The following is a 16659-nucleotide window of genomic DNA, read 5'->3' as shown; positions in this document are numbered from 1 at the left end:
TGGTGATGATGACCTACAAGGCCTTATAGGATTCAGTCACCACTTCTTTACCTTTCTAGCTTCCTCTTGGTTTTTCCTCACTAAGTTTTTCTAAGGCCAATCCACAGGAGCTTCTTGCTCTTCTCTAACACCCTAGGCATGCTCCCTGTATAAGGCTTTGTCCCACTGTCCCTTCTCCAGTAACAAATGTTCTTACTTTGGTCCTCACCAGCCTAGCTCCAAAGGTTTGCCTCAGATACTATCTTTAAAAATTTTTTCTATTTATTTATTTATTTATTTATTTATTTATTTATTTATTTATTTATTTTGAGACAGGGTTTCTCTGTGTAGCTTTGGCTGTCCTGGAACTCACTCTGTGGACCAGTCGGCCTACACTCTGCTTCCTGAGTGCAGAGATTAAAGGTGTGTGCCACCACCTCCTGCCTTCAGATATTATCTTACTTAATATTATTTTGATTGTTTTATTTACAAATACAACCTGGACTGGTGCAGCTCAGTGACAAAGTGATTCCAAGCATGGAAGAAACACTGGATTAAATTCCCAGCACTGTACTCATTCATTCATCCAATCACCCATAAAATCACAACCTGCCTTTTTTGCTCACACTCTCGCTTAGTCTCTTGATCCCCCTAACTTTGATATTTTGGCTACCTGTTGTTATATTTTTAAGTGACCATTTGGGTCTTGTAGAAACTTAGAAACAAAAGGAGGTGCAAAGAACCTAAGACTGGTCATAAGGGAAAATGTTGTGGACAGGGATGGACATTATGCATACTATAGGAATAATAAGCTCTCCTGGTTTTTCTTTACCTCTTTAAACAGCAAAATATAAGCAGGATAAAAACAAGAAGAAAAATTGTATGAACAATTATAGTCCTATGACATATACAGATAATTAGAAAATTAATGCTCATGTTATTCTTTGGAATTGATGTTACATTCAAAATTAATTTTTAAAAGGTTAAATGAAAGTAAATGGATCTGAAGTTCCTTTTTATCAGCCATAAAAATATTCATTGGCCCTGTGCCCAGAGTCTAAAGGAAACCAGCATGAGTCTAATGAAAAACAAGCTGTGGGTCTCAGGGAAATTCAATATATTTTCTTTCTTTTCCTTTTAGTTTTTGATTGGTTTCCATGGGAATCTGGGCTTGTGGGGATCACTGAACCTATTCATGGACAGCAGATGCTTGATTTTCATGGCTTGGTAAAAGTAGGGGTCAGTGAAGAGATAAAGATGATTAGGCAATGAATATGGCTGTGGGAAACAAGATTCTATAAGCTATAAAGATTTTAAAAATGCAATCTTCAAGTCTGCTCTACCCTGTCTGAGAATTATGATAACATAGAGTAAAAATAAATCAGAGTTAAGGGAAAGAGCTTTGGATCATGCTGTGAACCTGGTCAACGAGAAACAAACACTCAAGTACTTCCTTGGACATGAGATGGGAAAACTGGATTTGGGGCATATTCTTGGACAGAAGAACCAGAAGCTGAGGAAAGACGATGTGAAAACCAGAAAGAATGCTGAGGGAAATCTGAATGTTTCCTTTTAATGGGGCATATCAGGAGCACTAAGATGTGAGTCAGATAAACCAAAGCAAGGAAAGGCCAAGCTAATTCTGACAGTAGGGACAAAGGCTTTAAAGAGCTTGACCAAATTATACCCCAGTTTACATACAGAGAAACACACAACACAAGATGAGTCTGATGCAACTACAGAGTGACTACTACAGAGCTAAGCAAAGGCTTTTTTCACATTAGAAACCTGTCAGAAAATTTTAAAATGATGACCTCAACATGATCAATATGACGAACAGCCACATGTAGGTAGATGTACATGAACAAAAGCTCAACTAGTAAATATGCTTGTATGAAATAACTTTAATACACAAATCCATGATACAGAAAGCTTATCATTGGTTGCTAAGATTGGAGGAAAGAAGGAACAGGAAGAAGCTGGTCAACAAGTAAGAAACTTTGTTTTATAGTGACAGAAATGCTTTTAGAACTAGACAGAGGTAGCAACTACACATCATCAATGTTCTAATGCTACCAACTTGTTCATTTTAAAATAACTAAGTTTGTTATATGAATTTCACCAAGACAAATTAAGTTTCAGGACATTTATTTATTTATTTATTTATTTATTTATTTATTTATTTATTTATTTTTTCGAGACATGGTTTCTCTGTAGCTTTGGAGCCTGTCCTGGAAACTAGCTCTTGTAGACCAGGCTAGCCTCGAACTCACAGAAATCCACCTTCCTCTGTCTCCAAAGTGCTGGGATTAAAGGCGTGCACCACCACTGCCGGTTGAGTTTTAGAACTTACTTTTATGTGTATGTGTGAGTGCCTCCATATACATATGTGTACCATATGTATCCCTGGTACCTGTGTAGGCCATAAGGTGTTGAATCCCTTAGGACTAGAGTTATAGAAGGTTGTGAATCGCCATGTGGCTATCAGAAACCAAACCTGGGTCTGATGTAAGGGCAGTGAGTGCTTTTAGCTGTTGAACTATGTCTAGTTAAAGCCAGTATACTAGTCAAGCATGATGGCACATACCTGTAATTCCAGCACCCAGGAGACAGAGGGAAGAGGATCACAGGCTTGCTGTCAATCTAAGATATACAATGAATTACAGGCAGCCTGGGTTAAGAGATATTCTATTCAAAAAAAAAAAAAAACCAATGGGAAGGTTTTATATAGACAGAAAACAAGGGCTTATTTCAGATGTGTTGAAACTGACATTTTTGGAAAGATAATCAGTTAGAGATTTTTAGACAATAGCTGAAAAATCATGTCTGGAACTAGGGAGATGGATTAGTTCTAAAGACAAAGATGTGAGAGAAAACAACCGGAGGTTCTGAGGGTGAAAGAACAGCACAAAGGAAACAAGGGCCACTGTGGGATCACAGGAGTCAACAGCGAAAGGTAAGAGGAGCACAAGGTCAAGCACAAATGTCAGAGAAACAAGGAAGAATAAGGATGCAGGAAAGAGTAAGTCCAGGGCTGGAGAGATGGCTCAGTGGTTAAAAGGATTGCCTGCTCTTCCAAAGGTCCTGAGTTCAATTCCCAGCAACCACATGGAGGCTCACAACCATCTTTAATGAGCTCTGGTGCCCTCTTCTGACCTTCAGGCATACACACAAAATAAATATTTTTTAAAAAGTCCACACAAATAAGGTCATATTGTCAAAACAAGAACTACAAACAAGTCAAGTTCTATACCCTAGGAGATTCATATAAAATAGAGAAGTACAAGATATGGCTATGGGCTAGCTAGTCTGAAGTCAATCTGATGCACAAACTAGAGTTACCTGAAAGGAGGGAACCTCGACTGAGAAGATGTCTGCATAAGATCATCTGTAAGGCATTTTCTTTGTTAGTGATTGATGGGGGAGGGCGGAGCCCATTGTGGGTGTTTCCATCCTGGGATGGTGGTCCTGGATATAAGAAGGCAGGCTGAGCAAGTCAGGAAGCTCCACCCCTCCATGGCCTTCACATTAGCTCCTGCCTCCAGGATCCTGCCCTTTTGAGTTTCTGTCCTGACATCCTTCAATGATGAACACTGATGTGGTAATATAAGCTGAACAAACCCTTTCCTCTCCAATTTGTTTTTTGGTTATGGTGCTTTGTTACAGCCATAGGAAACCCTAACTTAGACAGGCTATAAAAGACATCTTTCACATAGACAACAAAGAGGATCCTAAGAGAGACATGCATGGATCTACCTAGGAAGGAAAAAAAAATCTTTTGAGTAAACTGGGAGCATGAGGGGCAGGGAGAAGTGTTGAAGGGGAAAGGGGTGGAAGTAGAGCTCAGTAAAAACAATAAAAAGGCATCTCTCCCTATATATTTTAACTTGCTTTTGTCTGAAGAATTTTATAAAGAACAATTTGAAAATGAAAGTCAAAGACATTAAGATTTGATTAGTTTCTTTATCCAAAGAAAAAATTTTCCATGTCTTTTGATATAAACACACAGCTTGGTTCAGGCAAATGATAGATCAGACAGGTAAAGGCCACGAGAAAGAGGCATAAGATTGGTTAGAAGGTAGGAGCATGAGAATGAGGCAAATGATTGGTCAGAAGGTAAGAGCCATGGGGCCATGGGATGGGGACATATAACAATGTTTCTTAAATTTACAACTTATTATTTGAGTCAAAGAAAAAAGTTATTTTGAAGATTAGATGTTTAAAGATATATATAATTTTGCTAGTAAGGTTAAAGTCAGTAAATATGTCAGGGTCACTACTTCTAATTAAAATTACTTATAAAGTATAAAAGGTATAAAGTTACTTATACATTTAATATATTATTGTATGTAGCTCTCAGTCTTTTTTTTTCCCCCCGAGATAGGGTTTCTCTGTGCAGCTTTGGAGCCTGTTCTGGAACTCACTTTGTAGACCAGACTGGCTTCGGCATCACATCATCCGCCTGCCTCTGCCTCCCGAGTGCTGGGATTAAAGGCGTGCACCACTACCACCCAACAAGTTCTGTCTTTTTAAAGTTTGAAATCATCAAGAAAAAAAATCACTGACAATATTATTAATTTAATATTTATTGGATTGAAAATATAAAATTGAATTAAATGAAAATTTAAAATGAAATATTTTATTAGGCACATCAATTTCTAAATGCATTGAAAGAGTGCTATAACTAGAAGAGCAATTACTTATATGGTCTTCAGATAATGTTCAAGTCTGTGTGTTTGTAAACATCATGCATAAGTTAGCTGCCTTCCGTGGACTCTGGCACAAATGTTAATACTAATATTTTATTTCTTAAATATTCACAATTCTATGAAGTAGGTAAGGTAGTAATATAAACCTATTTTACAAAGCTTTTGAGACTTAAACCACCTATGTCAGGTCACAAGCCTAGTGAGTAATGTCCAAGGTACCAGATGTCTTTGAATTATGAATGGGATGTAAATCTTGAAACTTCAGATCCAATTTCTTTTTCATTATGCCATATTGACTCAAGAGAGCTGGAAATCAGTAGGTCCTTGTCATCCAATGAAGCACTAAGTTATCAGTTCACATTAGCTACTACTGCCCTGCACCTAATCCAAACATGAGTGTTTTATGGAATCAGAGTGTTGTGTTTGGGAGATGGGAAGCAATGGTCCTTCACAGCCCTAAGCCTCCACTTATCATCCTTGTCAGAGATTGCTTCAATAGGACATGAGCTTTCTTATCTAGTTTACTCAGCTTTAGGGTCAAAACATCTCACTCTAGGCCTTCAATCATGAAACCCACTACAAACTGCTTTCCCATTTATATAATGAGAATAGTTTCCTAGGGATATTTTGATTTATAACTAGTTGCCAGCAATATTCAGATGTGTTGTAAACTCATGCCATGCTCACTAAACAAACAAATCACTTGTCCAAGTCCAGACTCCCTCACTATATTTTAGAATGTTTTGCTCTTACTTTCCAAGAGACTTCGATTCAAAAATCATCTACTTTCCCCCTAAATTTGTGTTTGCATACATGTACATGTATGTGGATATGTGTGTACAAGTTAACATAGAACCAGAGGTCAACCTTGGGTTCTTCCTCAGGAACTGTCCACCACACCTAAAACTTGTTGACTATGCTGGGTTCACAACACTACTCAGTTAGTTAGTTCTTCCCCTTCTTTGTCTCCTTCGTAAGGTGATTTCCCCAGAGTAACCTTCAATATTAGTATTTCCTATTTCTGATTCTGTTTTCCTCTAAATGATTCCCTCTGTTTCACTGGGCACTGCAACTCCTATGGCCTTTTTTGGCACTGGCCACTCTAGTTCAGATTTCACTTTGCAGATCCAAACTAGCAGAGCAAAATTCACGGCACCTGTCAACTATTAAGATATTCCATGGGGACCTGACATTGAGCTTTTACTCTGATCTCAGTAACTCTTCTTCGCATTATTTCTCCTTGATTAGTATACATTACCTTTGGGAATAAAGCCATCCAATTAATTTAAGAAGTTAGTATCTAGACAAGGCCAATGGCACTGAAAATGGGAAGTATACATAAAAGCAAATGATGTAGGCAAAGCAGAGCAGCAGTTCTTGAAGGGTTTTGTCAGTTACCTTGGAACTTATCAAAGTAGTAAACTTTCTGGTTTCATGTTGCCTCAACTGAATTAAAAATGGTCAAGTTGGTCCAGAAATCTGTGTTTTCATACGCAGTCCAGGTGATCCAGACATGTCTAGTTCTAAAAACTCAAGGATAGGCTCATGGGTATAGGGCTTTTGTACTGCTCTACAAATTCAGGTGGGAAATACAACCTTAGGGCTTACATGCTCAGGCCAGGAACCATCATTGGTTCCATCTACCTGATCTTATATACAGGTATGATTACAATTTCTAGACAGGGGCTGGAGAGATGGCTCAGAGGTTAAAAGCACTGGCTGTTGTTCTAGAGGTCCTTAGTTCAATTCCCAGGAACCACATGGTGGCTCACGAAGTTAGAGACATTTTACATTCAATAAATAATACTTCACATGGATTAATACACATAGAACAGAAGGACAAAATCTTAAGAAGATTGACACATTTTCATGGAGCCACCATACATACTAAGACACAGAACATTTCTAGCACCCTGGAAAGCTCCTTCATGTTCTCTCAGTCACTGCCTATTCTGTAGGTGAGCACGTATCTAATTTCAGTCACCAGAGATCAGTTTTGCCTATATTGAAATCTCTTTACATAAAATTAACGCTGAAAAAATAATCTGCTTCATTCAATATGATGTCTATAGAATTTATGAATGTACCAACACTTAGATTTTCCAAATTGTGTAACAGGAACAATTTTCCTGTTGACAGGTATGTAGGTTATCTGAATTATTATTAAGACAGTGAGACAGGTGAGTAGTTCATTGATATAACTTTGATAAAAAGGAAAGGAAGTTTAATGGAGGCTGTACCAAGAGCCTCAACCTATAGCAGATATGTGCGATTTGTTTTTCCTATTCTGCCAATTTACATAATCATGACTACCTTGGAAATGTCTGGCAACCACTTGTTGAGTCAACACTTCCATGGTGTATCTCTTAGAGTCAACTCCACTCCACTGGCTCAACTATAATACCTCTATGCGCCTACACTTTCTTCCTCTTTCAAAGAGATTTGGCTGCCATGTTAACCTCCTTACATACTTCAATCATGTAACTTTTCATATTTCCTAAATGGCTCCATTGTAGATAGAATTTTTCATTAGAAAACAAAACAAAACATAGGTATTACATTGTGCAAAAGCCTTACACCAGTACAAGTTGATATTTTATTCCTGAAAATTAATGAGCTTGAGTTAGCAAAATTAATTATCCATGTTTTAAAGTGAGAATGAATCCCCATACAAAAATCAATTTATTATGGACTAAAAGACTTAACTGTGAAAGAAAATGTAGGATAGTTTAAAAATAATCAATGTTCAGCTGTTCCACTTCCCAGCTGCTGTTTATTCTCTCTGAGCCCCACACGGCACAAGCACAGTTTAACTTTGACTAGATAGAACTTGTAGCAGGATTTTTGGGTTCCTCCTCCACTGTTCTCTCCATTCTAGCAACACCATCTATACCTTGGTTTCTTCAACCTCATAAGACTGTTAGTGTTATACTTATTTGCATTACAAACTAGAAAATACTTTTAAGGAAAACGGGTGACTGTGGTACTCTTAGTACAGGCTTTCTTTCCCTAAATGATTATATTTTCTTAGAGTATGTCCATGCTGATTATTCTCAGTGCTTTTAAACTCTGGGCATACATTTTTTTTCCAGTTATACGAGATACATGCATATGTGTCTGGCACAGTGTTACCTGAAACATCGGCAGGCATGTTCGGGATGCATGCTTTGTCACAGAAGTCTGTTCTCGGGTTCTCCTTTTTCTGGTTTGTCTCTTCACCTCTAAATAACCATTGGTGGTTATTTTATATTGTCTTCAATTTTTCCAGTACTGATACATTTCATAGACTAAATAGGTTGTTTCTGTTGACTTATGTTCATGGTAGACTACTTCCTTCTTTGTTTGGCTGTCTTTCATTGGTAGATCATATTTGGTTTATTTTAATATGGGGGACTCCTGGAAATTTAATGCATAGATGTTCTTTAAAGTGTGTGTGTGCTCTCAGAAACAGGACATCTTAACAGACTTATTCTTAAAAAATATTTCTCGATCATTCAACATCATATTTCTGCTTTTATGTGTGTTCATTTTTGATTTCTTAAAACTGATACTTTATTGGAAACACAAAATCAAACATAACACCCAGGTCTGACTGGGAAGAGCAAGATACTAAAGAATTATTCCCATTCTTGTTCTGGAGAGTCTAGTAGTATAACTTAAAGACACATCCCTGCTCTTAGCAAGCATGTGAAAAAAGCAACAGCAAAGGGGGGTTGTAACTATCAGATACTTGAAAAAGCATTAAACTTGTAACGTATGAAATCAACTATATAAGTTCTAGCAGATAGGTCTTAATTCTATTTATTTTTTGATACTATAAAAACCATAATAAAAAAAATCAAGGCCAACAAGATGGTAGATGTGATAGTTTGAATGAGACTGTACCCCATGGACTCAGATTTTTGAGTACTTGGTTCCATGATGGCCATCTGGTAAGGCTTAGGAGGTATGATCTTGCTGAACAAAGTATGTCACAAGGAGTGGTCTTTGAGATTTCTGTCTTATGCCTTTCCCAGTTTGCTCTTCCTGCTTCCTGTTTGTGGTTCAAGATGTGAGTTCTCGGTTGCCGTTCTAGGAAGCATGCCTTAGCTTTGCCATCATGAACTCTAACCTTCTGGATCAGCCAGCTCAAATAAACCCTTCTATAAGTTGCCTTAATCATGGTGTTTTACTGCAGCAGTAGAAAATTAACTAATACAGTGGACAAAGGCATTTGTGGCACAAATCTAAGTTTAATCTCAAAACACAGGTAAAAGTAGAAAGAGAGAACAGACACTGACCTCCACGTATGCTCATACACCATGTATATACAACACACATAAGAGTTTTAAAATTTAAAAATATCAAAATAGGAAGCCTGGTGTGGTGGCTTACACTTCTAATTCCAACACTAGGTGAGCTGAGGTGGGTAAACTGCCACAAGTTTGAAGCCTACCTATGTCACATGGAGACTCTGTCTCAAAACAATAAACACACAGACACATACATAGAAAGACACATACACACACAAAACCACCACCACCACAATAAAACAAAATAAAAAACCCACAAAATAAGCAAGCAAGCAAACAAACAAAAAACAAGCCCAAATTAACATTGAAACAAAAATCAACAGGGAATAATGTGTTGCATCTGACAAAGCTAATTAGGCTGATGAGTCAAGCCCCTCTGTTAACCATGCTGGTCACACTAACTCTCTAAGAAGTCACAGTATTAGATCATCAGCTTAAATCCTTATCCCCAGTCCTCAATGATCTACTTGATGTCAGGGTTTTCCAACCTTTATTTTTAAAAGTTGAATTTCATACCTAAGTGGCTCACAATAAGAAGTCTAAAGAGTACTAAATTTTTAATATTGGGACCATTCCTAATTTTTTATCGTAACAAGCTAAATGTAGTTAACCCTTTCAAAGTGAGTAATTTAGTTATCTGATAAGCCTAGGTGAAAAGTTGTAATACTGGAGTAGCAGGTAAAACTCAGGATAAGAATAGTAGGGTTTTTTTTTGAAATTACTATAATGAAAATCAATTCAGGAGAAGTAACTGGGAGCAAACTGATAGACTCACTGATGAATACATACAGCAGTACAGTGATGTAAGCATTATTTTATGCATTCAGCTCATAGAAAGGTATTTTTCTAAACCTTCAATTCATCAACTCTGTCTGGTCATATTTTTAAATCAAAAATACCACTAATAGTTTATGCTATATCTAACTCTAGTTCACTGTTTTTTATTAGAAAAATATGAAGTCTAATGCAAAAAAAGGAAAATATCATGGGCTAGAAGTGTGTCTTACAAACCAAAACTTTATGGAGGGAAAATGGCTTTTAGGTAAGTTTTTCTTTTTTTGGTTTTTCGAGACAGGGTTTCTCTGCAACTTTTTTGGAGCCTGTCCTGGAACTAGCTCTTGTAGACCAGGCTGGTCTCGAACTCACAGAGATCCGCCTGCCTCTGCCTCCCGAGTGCTGGGATTAAAGGCGTGCGCCACCACCGCCCGGCTTAGGTAAGTTTTTGAATTAATTTAGAAGCATCTTGTTTTATCTTTTTACTGTGTATATCTTAAAAATCTGAACTCTGAACCTGGAATGGTGGTCCATGCCTTTAATCCCAGTACCTGGGAGGCAGAGGCAGGCAGATCTCTGTGATATTGAGGCCAGCCTAGTCTACAGCGTGAATTCTAGGACAGTTAGAGCTACACAGTAAAACTGTATCTCAAAAAACAAGAAAAAAATCTGAACTCAGTTACAATTACTTTAAAACTTGAAGCCACTGATATTGCCAATATAATTTTATATTTTTTAAATGCTGAAATTACACTAAAAAGCTGAAAATAAATTTCTTTATGGCCCTAATGCCACATATTTCTAAAGAGAATGAAACTTCTAATTATAAAAGTAACATTCATGAGGGAAAAAATAAACCATGTAAAGCCCAAAGATTCACGTTCATTTCTAACACTAAATCCGACCACAGGGACTGTGGTTGTGTTCTGTTTTGTCTTTATCTTCTCTCCACACGTGGGTTTCATGTGCATGTGCAGGGTGCTTGCAGCTGTGAGTTTGTATGTGTGGAGGCTGCAGAGCGGCCTTGGTGGTTGTTTCTTAGGTGCCATCCAACTTGCTTTTTGTGGACACAGGGGCTCTTTATTGGCCTGGAACTCAGTGCTTATGTTCGGCTTGGCTAGTCAGTAAGCCTGTCTCTAGTTCTCCAGTTTTTTTAGCTTAAGTTCTAGGGATATTTGTGCTTGTAGGCAAGTACTTCATCAACCAAGACAGTTCTTCACCAACAGTCCCAGTTACCCTGTTTGATAGACTGTGTTATTATACCCACAGTTTACAGAATATTTGCAGAAACCCAGAAACCTGGTATTATGCCTTTGCCATTTATTTGTTCATTGCACATTTCTACCAGTCAAGTAACAAACAGCCAGTCTCCTCTTCACAGTAATCTGGCTTCTCACCTTTTGAGCTGCAAGGTGGAGGGCTGTTCTCCGGCTATGGTCAGTCTTATTGACATCTGCCCCTGCTTTCAGAAGAGCATCTGCACAGTCCAGTCTGTCTGCCAACACACAGTACATGAGTGGTGTTCTTCCAAATTGGTCTTCTTTGTCTTTAAGAGCAGGGTTTCCTGTAAGTATAAGAAAAAGTGATATTTAATAATTATACTTATTACTAATATAAGTAGGAGACACATTCAGTAAATCCTTATTATTGAGTACTGTACTAAATCCATTGCATATTATTTCATTTTCATTTAGTCTATGAAGTAGACATAAGCATCTCTACATTATCAGAGAAATTTATTAGCCTATATACATGCATACTGAAATTACATGGCAGAGCTAGAATACCAACTGGCTGATGACTTTAATGGTCATATCTGTATTATATTACTTTTAATAAACATTTTGAGATATGGAGTGATTCATGTTTCTGCATTACTTTTTTCTTTTGTCAACAAATACTTATTTGGTACTACCCTTAAGAGTGTGTATTGTAAATTCTTTTTTTTTTTTGTCACTCAAAAGATGAGGACCAATACCCAAGGTTGTCTCCTGACCTCCACATGCATTGCCCTATACATAAGGGAATCTCCTCAAGAAATACAGAGCACTGAAAATTTACATAAGAATAGAAGAACTATTTCAGATTGATAAACAATGCTTCCTCTTTAGTATACTAAGATGAGCAAATTTAACTCAAAAGGAGGAAGAACTTAATAAAAGTAATAAAGATAAGTGAAATTAAAATGTGAAAAATAGAAAAATTAATGAAGCTAAAAGCTCTTGGAAAACAAACAAAAAATTTACAATTAGACTTATCATTAAAAACAGATTATACTAGATGGGACACTGTTGTCTTCAATGGTAGAACATTTGCCTTTACACATATGAGGCCCTAGGGTCAATCCCCAAACATTGTAAAAGTAAACAAAATAATAACAAAAGCCAGTGAAAACAGATTTTTACTATGAAAAATGAAAAAAATTATCAATGTAGGCTTCAGACCATTAGAAATTTGAAAACAAGGGAATATCATAAATAATTTTATGCCCATAAACATTTAATCTAAGAGAAATGGATGAATTCCATGGAAAATATAATCTATTAAATGTATAGGTATCTTTAATGGTATTTGAAGTAGGCAAAATTCTGAGGTGGCACCTGTATTGGTTTGAATGATGAAAAATATCCCCCATATGCTCGTGTATCTGATCATTTGGTTGTCGCTTAGTGACACTATTTGGAGCGTTATGGGACATTTAGTATGTGGAGCTTTACTGGAGGAAGTATGTCCATGGAGGTGGGATTTCATCCCATGCACTGTCACTGCTTAGTGTGGTGTGTGCGTGCGTGTGTGTGTGTGCGCGTGTCGAGATGTGATCTCTCAGCTTCCTGTTCCTCCATCATGCCATCCCTACCATTATGGAAATCTAGTACTCTGGAACCATAAGCAAAAGTAAACTGTTCCTTAAGTTGCCTTCGCTCATAATGTGTTAGCATGGCAATGAAAATGTAACTAATACAGCAGGTAGGAGGCTCACTCCCTAGAATACATGCCATATATGATACTCTCTTTAGCTGAGGGAGTCTGTGGATGTGGGAGGGCATCATTCCCATGATCATCTTCTATTTTGTGGTAAATATGTTGAGGCTTGCAGCATATTCATCACTGAACTTAAGTTAATTATGAAAGATTAACTTGCATAGCTTTTTATTGATTGGTTGCTGATTGATTGATTGCGGTGCTGGGGATCAAATTCAGGGCTCAGTGCATGCTTTTCAAACACATCACCACCAAGTTACACCCTCAACCACTTGGGTTGCTTTTTAAAATAATTTAGAGGTGAGGCACCTTACCTGCTGGCCTAAGAGTGGCAAGCTGCCAGAAATGTTAAAGCCATACAAAGTAAAATTCTGCCAGTGTGAATTAAGAAGAGAATTCTGAACCTTAGGTGAGATCCACCCTTGCTAACAGTCTGTTACCCTAGCCAAACTATGTCTGGAAGCCTGACCCAGAAAAACTGGAAGATAATAAATATTTGTTATTGTAAACTGTTCATGTTGATTCTTAGGCCACAATAGAAAACCCTTATATAGGCCATCTGTGAAAGAAATCAACTTTAAAGTTATTCCTTCCTATGAAGCACTACTAAGATAACGTACTAAAAATTCTCCCAAGCAATTTTTGTACAAACGTGTTTTATTATGGAAAGGCAAAAACGTAAAGATGGAAAGTTATTTCAGGGCCAGGGATGTACTTGTTCAGTGCTTCCCTACTATGTCAGGCCCTGGATTCCATATACAGCAATGAGGAGAAAAATAATTTTTGAAAGGAAGACTAAATTTGGAGACTTTGCATTGTATGGTTTGAAGACACAGAGCTGCAATAACAAAGATGGTGTGGTGACAGCTATAGATGGATAGAGTATATGGATCAATACCGCAGATCTGAGAGTATTGGAAACACACTTACATGTACATGATGCATCGATTTTTTACAAAACTGCAAAGGCAAACCATAGAGCAGTATTTTAAAAATGTGTAGCTGGAAAAATCTGGAATTCTTAGGCAAACCAACAAAACAAAAAACAAAACCAATCAAAACCTTTCTACCTTTACTTTGCAGTGTGGCCTTACCAGGTTAGGCTACAATAACAAGAGAGTATAGATTGGCTGACAGAGAAACCACAGGAACTTAATTTCCATTATTATGGGCATGAAAACCTAAGATCAAGGTGCCAGCAGGGTTGGAACCTTGTGAGGGCCCTTTTTATGGGTGGCAGACTGCAGACTTTTGTATTTTTAAACAATAAGCAAAAAAAAAAAAAAGCTAGACAGATCTCTAATCTCATTTGTGAGAGTTCACTCTCAAAACCTGAATTACTTTCCAATGCCTCACCTCTGACGACCACACCAGGGCTAGGATTTCAATCTATGAATTCTGGGAGGATATAAACATTAGTTCATAGATAGCACAAAAGATAAAAATTACTTCTAATTGCATCATAGATTTAAATGTACAACTATAACTATATAAAACTTTTAGAAGCAAATAAAGGTGAATATCTTTGTAACCTGTATTAAGGATTTCTTAGATATGATCCCCAAAATAATCCATACACAAATTACCTTTCACACTAATTTAAAATCTTTGTGTTTGAAAAACATTGTTAAAAGATGAAAAGACCAAAATAAACCGGGAGGAAATATTTGCAAAACGCGTATCTGAAAATGTCTTCTTTCCAGAGTAAAGAACTTGCTGCAACTGAGTACTAAAAAGACAGATGATGAAATAAAAAGGGTCCAGGATATGTGAACAGACATTTCACCTAATATACATATGAGAAAGCAGGCAACATCATTAATACATGGGAATGTAAATCAGCCCACAATGTGGCACCACTGCACTCCCATGTGGACAGCTACAGTGAGAACAAAACCCAAAGAACAGCAAATGGAGAGGAGAAGGGAAAATGGCTAGATACGGTGGCAAGGAATACAAAATGGTACAGCAGAGACCCAGCTGAAAACGGCCTGTTCCTTATTATCCAAAATAAACACTTACCACAAGGCCTAATAATCCCCTCACCTACACTAAGGAGAAAGAAAAGCACAAAAGCCAGTGCTCACAGAAAAACCTGTCTGTGGATGTCTATAGTCGTCTATCTCATGACTGTGAAGAGTAGAAATACCCCACTTATTCTGCAGATAGTGAACAAAGTGCAATACATTTATATTTTCTTGCTCATCAAGAAAAAGAAACAGCCAAAGGCTTACTCAACATGAGGGAACTCTCAAACGCTTCGAGTCAAGTGAAAGAAATCAGACACACAGAATGATACTTACATGGCATTTTGGAAAAAGAAAATTTGTAGGGGCAGAAAACACCAGTGGTTACCAAAGGCAGGGATGTGAGGAGGGACACACTGGGGGGGGGGGGGCATATGTGACCTTGAAGGTATTGTGTAACTTCTCTATATCGTCAATGTTATTACATGTGGTTGTGATTAGTCACTTATACTTGTCAAAAATTAAAATAATTGTATACAAAAAGGAAATCTTATTGTATTACATGTCACCAAACTTAAAACGGGAAACAATAAAAGACCACAGCTTCCAGCATGCACTTTCAGTGAAAATTTTCGCTGCTTTTGCCACAGCTACTGATCAGGCACTTCTAACTGCTGAGAGTAACCGCACATCTACTGTGTGAGGGAAGGCGATTGCTTGTGCGGTGACTCTGCCTGAACTCTGCTGTCGAGAGAGGCACTGACTGACCAAGCACAATGTTTTATTTGAGGAAACAGTGAAGCGAGATAAAGGGAGTACATGTTACTTCTGCCTGGACTGTTTTGTGCCTGAATTTAAGCTAATGTATTAGGTTTTAAAAAACATAACTTCTAAATTTGTTTGAGATTATAATGCAATTATATTCCCCCCCTTCCTTTTCTCTCTTCAAACCCTCTTATGTACCCTACCCCTTGCTCTCTTTCAAATTCATGGCCTCTATGAAGAAAAGTCTGTTGTGCTTGTGATTGTGTATGGTGCATGCTTCCTAAATGTATAAATGCAACATGCTTGGTCCATATAATGTTACTTTTATGTGTACGTTTTTAGGGCTGATCATTTTTTATTGGCTGACCACTGGTGCAGGTGTTCCCCAGAAGAAACAGTTCTCGCCCCTTCAGCATTCCTTAGTTGCCTGTAGCTCCTTGTCTAGGGTTGAGGCTTCGTGAGCTTCTGCCTTCCAATACTGTGTTAATTTTTAAAGACTACTTCAGCACAAATTCTAAGCCTGGGTTCCTGGGATCCGGAAAGACTAACAGCTTCTCTGACGATTTACCGTTTTTGTGTATATTGGCAACAAGACAAAGGTCACTGCTTGAAATTCAAATATACAAATATAGTCAGGCTGTGTATAACTCCTGAAGGAGGCAGGTGGTTTTCTTTATAGCCTTGGTTTTGAAGATGAAAGCAGTTTTATATTTGAGTCAACATGTCTGACAACAGAAGTATGCAAAAGGCATGTCAGTGGTGCAAGTAGTTATTTTCTCTCTAGGGGTCTTCAGTATTGAATCCAGAAGAATCCACAGAACTACAGCTTCATTTATAGGTAAAGTCTCATTTAAGGCCAGACTCACTACAGATATAAAATATAATGTAAGTAAGCATGACTATTTTATTGGTCTGAGTCCCTGGCCCTCAAGGTAACACTTACAAGGAACAGGCTGTAGCAAGGCTAGTTTTGAGCTGTCTTTCATGAAAAAGGGGTACTCTGCAGGTTTAAATTTTGCTAGTGTTCCATAAAGACAGTAGTAGCCAGATGACAATGTTTATAATATTATAAAACCTTGTAAAATGTGATTCCTCCTTGGAAGCTCAAGAAAGCAAATTGAACTAGATCTGTGGTGATAAGAATAAATAAAAAAAATCGAGGGGTCACCACACCCTGGCATAGTCATAACT

General features: G+C 37.5%; 1 protein-coding gene across 4 annotated transcripts in view; it reads right to left on the bottom strand.

Annotated features, from left to right (window-relative positions):
• The window catches only part of Invs (inversin), a 130886-nt gene that overhangs the window by 102422 nt on the left and 11805 nt on the right, over positions 1-16659 (bottom strand). For 3 of the 4 annotated variants that reach the window (XM_038348415.2, XM_038348414.2, XM_038348417.2), the window contains exon 3: positions 11152-11318. In XM_038348415.2, the coding sequence (XP_038204343.1) occupies positions 11152-11318 (167 nt within the window). Of the gene's footprint in view, positions 1-11151; positions 11319-16659 lie in introns of those variants that run through there. The other variant, XM_038348416.1, reaches the window with a different exon arrangement.

This window comes from Arvicola amphibius, chromosome 11 (assembly GCF_903992535.2).
Source record: "Arvicola amphibius chromosome 11, mArvAmp1.2, whole genome shotgun sequence".
Classification (NCBI taxonomy): Eukaryota; Metazoa; Chordata; class Mammalia; order Rodentia; family Cricetidae; genus Arvicola; species Arvicola amphibius.
Note: the sequence above shows the minus strand (reverse complement) of the source record. Positions and strands in the feature narration are given on the sequence as shown.